This window comes from Ruditapes philippinarum, unplaced genomic scaffold (genome assembly GCF_026571515.1).
Source record: "Ruditapes philippinarum isolate M1 unplaced genomic scaffold, ASM2657151v2 ctg5388_1_1_1_1, whole genome shotgun sequence".
Classification (NCBI taxonomy): domain Eukaryota; kingdom Metazoa; phylum Mollusca; class Bivalvia; order Venerida; family Veneridae; genus Ruditapes; species Ruditapes philippinarum.
In genome coordinates, this window is record NW_026865123.1 from 48,039 (window position 1) to 57,470 (window position 9,432).

The 9,432-nt window shown below is 32.3% G+C and overlaps 1 protein-coding gene across 1 annotated transcript; it reads right to left on the bottom strand.

Annotated features, from left to right (window-relative positions):
* Positions 1–4,826: 4,826 nt before the first annotated feature.
* LOC132727927 (homeobox protein TGIF2-like) lies at positions 4,827–7,470 on the bottom strand. The gene is made up of 2 exons (XM_060713524.1): positions 7,295–7,470; positions 4,827–6,757 (listed from the first exon to the last, which is right to left on the bottom strand). Exons 1-2 carry the CDS (start codon positions 7,308–7,310, stop codon positions 5,967–5,969), a joined length of 807 nt encoding a protein of 268 aa, XP_060569507.1. The 5' UTR covers positions 7,311–7,470; the 3' UTR covers positions 4,827–5,966.
* Between the last annotated feature and the right edge of the window lie 1,962 nt (positions 7,471–9,432).

Genomic DNA, 9,432 nt, shown 5'->3' on the forward strand with positions numbered 1-9,432 from the left:
TTTTAAAAGTATTTATCACCATAACTCTACTGCGTGACAATGCAATAAGGGGTATTTTTCCATATTTTGACCTCTGTGGATTCTAAGTGTAGTTTGCAGTGTGTTAGTTCACTACACAACATTATACTTTTAAATACATGTTCAAAATATATGAAATTTAGCATGAATCTCGAGGCATGCTGCTTTAAAAACAGGAAAATTATTTATGCAGGAAATTGTAATGCATCACAGATTTAAAATATACAATTGCCGATTGTCTGTTACACTTGCAACTAAGGCCCCCACGATTATACGTTTAAACGGATTTGTTTCGATTTTCATTCATAAACGTTTACGATATTGTTTACCGTTTAATCGAAATGACCATATTGTCTTACAAAATTTCTTAATCATTGCCTGTAATCATGGATTTTATCAATTCTAGTTGTTTATTCCAAAGTAAACAAACGGAAAATATGTGTTTACAACCCTCCACACAGCATTACGGTGCAAAATTGCTCGTGACATAATACATTTTTGGTAAAAAATGGGGTTACAATGCAGAAAGTGTGTGCTGACTCAAGCGTGATTAGCCCTGAACATTCTTTATTTGTACATGTGTAAAAAATAGAAAGAAAGACATCATTTGGTTACTCAAATACATGGTGTGCATAGTACATAGAGGTACCACCGTTTAAACGGTATCGTTTCGGTTATTAGCAATCGTGTAAACGTTTACAAAAAATTGTAAACGTGGGAGCCTTACTTGCAACACCTTCATATATTGACTGATATTTTAATTTTGTTGTTACCTTTCACTGGAAGTGGTTTTAGGTTGATCAGGTTCATTGAGGCTAAAAATAGATTCTCCTATTGCTCAAGGTCTGACACTTTGTCAAAAAGCATAATATACAATCCTGAATGGGTCAACAATATACAAGGTTGGAAAAAGAATTATTTCATCTCTCCATGTTAATTTCCTGCTATCTAAGTGTAGGTTTTATACATTTAAGGTACATGGTGAAAAATATTCCTCCAAATTCTACAGTATGTACATAGTACGCAGTTATTATTTGCTTACAACTCTGGCATGGTTTTTACTGAATGTGTTGTTACAAACAAGAAAACATCATAATTGCAACAGAAACAATCGTTGATATTGAAGTCACTATTTCTTGCCAATGGTAGATGGACAGACAGAACACCAATTGTGCAGTTGCAAATGAACATAACTGTTGGGCATGACATTTCAACAAGCATGGCTCCAGTTGAATGACCAGTAATAAACTTCATATTATTCTGTTTCATGCAACAAGTATTTAATCTAATCAGTAATGACCAATGTCAGCTGAATGCTTGGTTTGAGACTTTATTTGGCCATGTTGTCTCAGAACTGGTCAGTCAATGACAAAGTTTCCTGGGTGATATTACAAGTAAACAAACAAACAGCTTGTTTCTCAATATAAAACAGTCATTGAATTTTTCACTGGCACGGTGGCCCATGGCCAGTGAAAAATAGTTCGGGCCAGTGAAAATTGCAAGAAAATTTAGTTAAATATATAGTAGAATAAATTCAAAACAGAATTTCGGCTAGTAAATTCAAAATCTTAAATTCATTGACTGTAAAATACAAATTTTACACAAAATAATGCCATGCTTAGTCACGAACATTTGTTTTTTTTTATAACATTTCAGTCAACCTTGTTATTCAGACACTAGCAGAAAATGGGCAACTTTTTTAGCTGTTGATTTTAAATTATCATTCCTGTCACATATTAGGTTAACTTCAAATATTCATATACATGTATAGAAACAAAATACCACATACAAATTATGTCTATATTTTTTATTAAAAATGTTCATATTATTTCAGACATACAATTTAATACTAACAAAAAGTCAAATGTACATACAAGAAACTTGGTAACAAAGTATAAAATCTACTCATGATTTGGTCTCCATAATTATAAACATTTAAGGCACATAACAGATTTCTGTTTTAAATTGTAATGTACAATCATTTTGCAACACATATAATTTTGAAATATACAATAGTTACATGTAGAGCTGACATAGAAAGAAACAAGATCAATGTTATTTGTCTGTTAACAAGTAAACAATACAGATCTGAAATTTTTTATTAAATTTCTAGAAATGAAAAAAATCACCCAAAACAAACTTCTTCAAAGTATGTTCCCCTGCCAAAAGGACACAACTTTGTTACTTACTTAATTGAAACATCACTTTTAAATTTACAAATTTTTTCCATAGCCGTAATTACAAAAGAATGAAGAGATGATCAGAAAAAACCCATGCCAATGGCATTTATTGTAAACAATACACATTATCATTTTATACACAACACAAGTAGACTGCTGAAATCATGTAAACAGGAAGGAAAGTAAAATATAGATTAAAAAGTTTACAATTTGATGTATCGTTGGTATTTGTCATTAAATGTTGTTAACTCATTGAAAAATTTTGGACTGAATCAATGACAGCTCTTGTAACATATTAGATAGAGCTCAAGAAGAAAATATGACAAATAGATGATCATTATCAGCAGGCAGCCTAAAGAGATCTAGTAATTTTTACCTGAAATTTTGCATCATTTAAAACAATGATGAAAATGTAGTTTGCTTCTTTTTTTGGTTGAAAAATTTACATTTATTCGTTAAAATATGTACAGAAATACATGTCGTACAAACTTCAGTGCATCACAAAGCCTTAGGCTCTGAACTCTTTCAAAATGTGTATTAAAGTTAAACATACACTTGCCATTTTAATATGTATTGTTATGATATACAACCATTTCATACAATCATTTTAGCTTGTAATACTTTGAAAACTTTCTATTCATTCATGACACACATATATTTAATGTACAACAGTATTCACATTTTTTTTAACAAAGACAATTTTCACAGATAAATCTAAGGACATAAATCCTAAGTTAACCACGAATTTGCTTCCTGGTACAGAGCAGTTAGAACTCTTTTCAACCCTAAAATAATTTTTATTTCAAATAACACACAGTTCCCAAGCCAACATATTTTATTCATGATCCAATAACAAATTATTTCTAATAAATCAAGAGCTTCGCTGAGGTATGGCAGTCTCCTGATGGCACAAGGGCAAAAAATGTAACTTCAATGTGCAGGGATTTTTTTTTTGCTTATTTTAAAGCTGATATTCAGTCATATTCCCCAATTGAAAATAGTATATTATTTTCCCAATCCACAAGAAAAATTCATGATTGAAAGGTACAAAATGAAACTAGTTAAGGAAAGATTCTAAAATCTTTGAAAATATGGACTTTTTCATTGTTATAGTGTTTAAATGTTTGAAGATGCCATCCATGATCCTAGACAGTGATTGTTTTCATTCATTTAATCACTGCAAAATGTCAGTTGTGCAGGTTTTCCCAATTTTTAATTAAACATCGCTGAAATTCCTAATTCAATGGACATGGGTTATGCTACCAAAATCCTTGAAAATAATTCTGATGACATAGATATATGCCAATCTTAGTGTAAATAAATGTTAGTCAAAATAACTTTAAATTTTGTCAAAATTGTTTCCAATTTTATATTACCTTCACAAAAATATTCAGTAACTCTCATTTATAACCAATGTAAATGTCAGTAAAAATCCTTAGCAAGTTATCGGAAATGTTGACTTGATCAAAAACTTTTTATATTTTATGCAATTTAAAAAATAATTTTCATTTAAAGAAAACAAGTTATTTATATTTCAAATTTAATTCATGGAATTTCATATCAATATACCATACTAACAGCAATTATAAAACCATCAATTGATTTAAAGCCATCTGACAGAAGAAAATGAAAGAACAAAAGGAACTAAAATATGTTAAGTCCCAGGAGTTACCACTTTATTTGCTTTGTTTAAAAATAATCATTCCAACCCAAATAGCAAATATTCAAATCAAAAACATAATTTCTAAATTTACAATCAAACCCAATTAGATACCAAAACAAAACCAAACAATCTGCAATTTCTTATTAATATCCCAACACAGATCATAAAAGTACAGTTGACAGAGCAACAGATAAGGTGCGTATTTGCGTATTTACGCAATTAATTTTATAAAATACGCAATTGTTTTTTTAAGAATGCGTATCAAAACCCATTTAAAAAAATAAAATACGCAATTGTCTTAAAAACCCGTGCGTATTGTCATTTTCATCACCGCAAAATTAATCTGTCGTACGCTCGTAGTTTTGGACAAATTATATCCATATGCATGCTATCCGAATATTCCCGAATCAATGCTCTCCGGTCTTCGACGGTCCCCGGTCTCCAAAGACCGACTAAGCCATATTAATAAAGCATGTGACGGTCAATTTGTCTACTCAGGTCGACGGTCTTTACAGATCGGCAGAGACCGTTGATTTTGCGAAGACCGTCAATAAGTAGGTCCCAGCTGTATCAATAGACGCGTTGAAAGCAATATCAGGCGTCGTACAAAAGGAAAAATGATTTGAAACAAAACAGTCGTAAAAATCTGTCAGAAAACGAACTTGTTAAAAAAATAATGAAATATAACATGAGCATTTGATATATATAAAAATAAAACAATTGTGAAAAGTTCTAGTAAATTGTTAATCCTATTTTCTTTTTAAAACAGTTTAAATTTCATTGATATTGAATTTAATTGAAACCATTAAATTCATATCGTCATAATTGAATACCCAATTGATCTTGAAATCATAGGGTATCGAGTTTTGGAATACTCAATTAAATGGAGCCAATACCCAATTCCAAAGGAAATGATGGAGTAATACCCAATTCACTTTTAAAGCTTATCTGTTGCTCTGAGTTGATAAATCAGAAATTATTTATAAAAAAAAAACATCCCAAATTTCTTCCTGTTTAATAGAAATCAATATTTAGGATTGATTGAATTTAACAATATCCCAGCAAGTAAATAACACCCACAGGAGATTAATATGCTAGACAAACTTCCTGTTTATTTATACACAATCAACACTTTATGCTTAGAGAAAGAAAAACTTAGATCTAACATAATAAAAACAAGTCTTTAATATCTAAAGCAAGTGTTTTGACAAACCTGAGAAAGAATTAAAAACCCTAGTATGATATGAAGCCCTTCACATTAAGGATTTGAACAAACGTACCTGTTATAATAAATTAATCCAAGTGCCCTAAAGGGATATATAATGTCACAATAAAAGATGCAACCTGCCCTACACTTAATATACAACCAACTTAATTCAATTTTATGGCATATCATTCACATTCATAAAATAATTTCATGATCAACTACTTTAAAGTAAGACAAAATTATAATTAAATGTAATTACCAGTACTTTTTAACAGTTTTGGTAAATAAATCATAAGAAAATATCATTTAATAAGAAAATACTTGAGAAATACCAAATTTAACTTAAGTATTATAAATGGAAATAAACAAATATTTTTTTTACTCAAAATAATGTTATTCTTGACAGCACAAATAAAACTTTAAGAAAAAGATCACCATCAACTTATATCAGCTTAATTGATAACAATTTCAACATTGTTTTAAACTTGAAAAGATAACAGTTCGATATTATCAGCAGATCTGCTCTGTAAAAGCAAGCTTATGGGAACCACAATATGTTAATGATAAATGACAGATAACCAATTACTTGAAAAGATATTTTATCTGTAGCACTGTGAAAAAAGGGGTGAAAGTAAAAAAACATAACAAAACAATAGACAACTAAATGCATAGTTCTGAAAAATCAACAAAATATTGAACACATTTTACGGCATGTCAGTATCACTAAACTGTTTTTATCCACTTATCCATCAACAGTTTCATAATGCATAGTTTCAAATGCATTGATCACTTATGTCAGTGCAACATATCAAATGGAATGAATTGCATATAGTAATCCTGATTTGTATTGTAAAGTTTTCATGTTTATTTGTGTGTACGTTTTCTTTGAAAAATTTAGTTAATTTGATTCACTTTCTTTCTGCTTCTCAAGTTCATTCATGGCAACATCTACCAACATAAAGAAAGGACGGAACCGGTCTTCCTCCACAGGTTTGACGATCACATTTGGATTTGATGTTGGCGGTGATGGAGGGGGTGTATTGCCACTAGAACATTCACTCTGACCATCAGACTGAGACCCACTGTCAGGCTTGTAGATTAATAGGCCGTTTTGCGCAACAACCTGACCGGGAAGGTGACGAGCGAAATGAACTCCATGTAAACTATCACCACTTCCCTCCGATTCAGAGAAATTGTCACTTGATGAAGAAGCTTCATAATCGGACATGTAACCATCAATTTCTGGCGATGATGAGGATGTAATCACACTTTCAAGACGACCAATTTTAAATGGTATTACATCAGAGTCTGCGTATGAACTATCAGACTGTTTGATCATTCTCTCATCAAATCTATCAAGCAATGATTGCTTATGCTTTCGTGTAATCATGTATTGTTCTGGATCATGCCCATCTTCCTTGATCATTTCAGGAAGAATACGACGACGAGCGTTGATGAACCAATTACAAACTTGCAAAACTGTCAAATTTGCAGCGTTTGACAGATAAACTTTCTCTTGATCAGTTGGATAAGCATTATACCTATGATCATACAACCACTGCTTCAGGATTCGAACACTGTCTTTGGCAAGATTTCCCCTTCTCCTCTTGGAGCTTGGAACATCATCTGAATTCATAATTCTTTTACCCTCACTGTCATATGTGTTCCAAGGATTTTCCATGTCTCTTGCTGAAAATACAAAAAAGCATGTTACTAATAATAGCTCATCGTTGTTGCGCGGGAAATACCGTCATTGACAAAGCGCATTGACAACACCGAAACTAGGTCATCATAATTATTCATTTAGTCTAACGACTACATAAATATCGTTAATACAAACGTTCTATTATAAATTCATTTTAAATTCATATGATGTCAAAACGTTGCGCAACTCTGTTGAACAAAAAAGTGCTGACACGAGGGATGAGTTCATAAACCTTGTGCAACTTCGATATCAACAAAGAAAAACATGGAGGCGCGGAAATCTGTCAAAAGTTTTTAGACAGATTACAGGCCTAATTTTATTTGTCTTTCACCAGAGTTAGAACAAACCAATATATTTTCACATTAGAAATCATAATATTGCTATGACACTCTTATGTACTTCGTAGATTTAGGAAAGAAAGTTGACAAATCCTGATTATTAGACCACGTGCTCTTCCCGGCATTTTCAACAAGTGTCAAGTAAAATTTTGGTTTTGAACAAAAACAGCGAAAGGGTCTTACCTCTTTTAGGGCGCATTATATCCAGAGCAATAATTCACTCAAAATCAAAGCTTATCGTGAATGATTAAAAGCAATATCGCTACTTCCTTCGAATTTTAACTTTCACAACACCACGAGGCTGCCAAAGATTTTGAAGCCTCGTTTGTTTGACAGGCGCGCAAGACCACGTGATCTGGATCACATGGTTAAATAAACTGTTCTGATTGGTTTAATTTTGACAGTTCCCGCTACGTCAAGGTTCGTTGGAGGTCAAGGCATACGTTTTCCTACCAAATGTCACCTTTGTTTGATAAATACACAGGGACGTATACAGACAGTCGCATGCGATGTTTTAAATGCTTAATCGTGAAACAAATAAAATTATCAATGACTTGGTTGAATTAGATAAATAATTGAATAAATGAAGTTGTTGAATGAAATTAATTTTGAATTTATTTAACAATTAAATTAATCAATAAATAAACGTTTTTACTACTAGATCTATATTTACCTGGATTTTACTGATAACACGCTGTTTACAACTTTTGCTTGATAAATAATTGTGTCGTATGGCACGCTTTATTTGACAAAGTGTAGTGTTCTCTATTATATTTAATAGTTAATACTCAGACCCATTTTTGAAATTATGTCAAGCAAGGGCACTATAGTAAAGACTTCAACATTAAGCCCAGAATATGTAGCCCATTTTTTCCGAATTTTAAAGCAATTACGGCGTTCATTTATTTGGCTTATTGTCACGTACGGTGGCACTAGTAGGATTTTTTCTCTCTAAATCCGTTTGTCACAGTTTATTACGGAAGCCAACATTAATCCATGCGATTATAAACAGGTTAAAGTATGACAAAGCCAACTGAAGCCATTTCCACCTAGCACATGGAGAGAGCCGAGTGAAATCAAGCTATCTTAGTGTTTGATTTATTTCTTCTTTTTCATTATTATTATTATTATTATTGTTGTTGTTCCTTGATCTAGGCGACAGGGTTTCTTGATATAGTGCCTCTATAATGAAATAGCACATGCCATAGACACAGCAGTCTTGTTATATGTAGACTCTGGATTGAAAAGCTTCTGAACAAGCTCCTTTAGAAGGTCTGAAAAGCTCAACGCCAAATCGAGGACGGGTCCAACCTTACACAAATCGGACATATTCCCCCAATCAACTGCATACAGGTCCAGAAGAAATTTAAAATGTTGCAGACGGACGATGCCAAATACAAAAATGTACTCTCTTCATGGTGAAATAATGGGTTCTTGATAAAATAATGGCACCACTGAAAATTCAACTTTGTTTCTGCTTGTGATGAACCAGGAAGCAACTAATATTAATGAGACCAAAAAGGTTCTGTGTATAACTATAAAGAATCTTTGATGACGAGAACGCGCGCGTTTTTAATCAAAGGGCTGCAAGCTCTGTGGTATTTTCTGATCTTTGCAATCTTAATCGTACTGTATATCTGTATTTGTTTTCCTGTATAAGTTTATTTTTGGCGTCCTCGGCGCAATGTGAAAGGGCGACAGCAACTTCTCGAGCCTTTTTGTCGGACATAATAAAAGCCGTTTATTCCGACCAGTATGAGGGTGCTTGACTGCGGTCTGGAGACCACAGGGTATTGGTACGCGTTTAACTTTTGAGGCATGGAGGAGCACGTGACCTGTTTTCGGTACATGGAGGAGCATGTGATCTGTAAACTGTACATGATTGGTTAATTGACCTTTTCGGAAACCTGGATAAATACCGTTGGCTGGTACGTTACAGATAATCCTCTAGGGAATTAGACACCTAATTAAGAAAAAAAAACTATTACGTGATATTTTTTAATTTTCTATAATTATGTTACCGTTTAAGGTGGAAAAACTTGAATGATGTGTTTGAAAATGATCAATGTTTCTTTAATATGTATCTCAAAATGTTACAAACAATAAATTGTTTATACTGAAAATCTACAAAATTAAAATATTCGTAGTGGCATCTGCCATCATAAATACTTGCGTGTTTACTTTTTTTTTTTGCTCGGAATTATTCATAAAATGGTAGGCCTATTTAATTATTTTCTTAAAAAAGAAATAATTGTTTTATGTTCGATCTTCTCCGGTCATCAACGGTCACCAGTTTCCAAAGACCTTCTTCTATATTAATC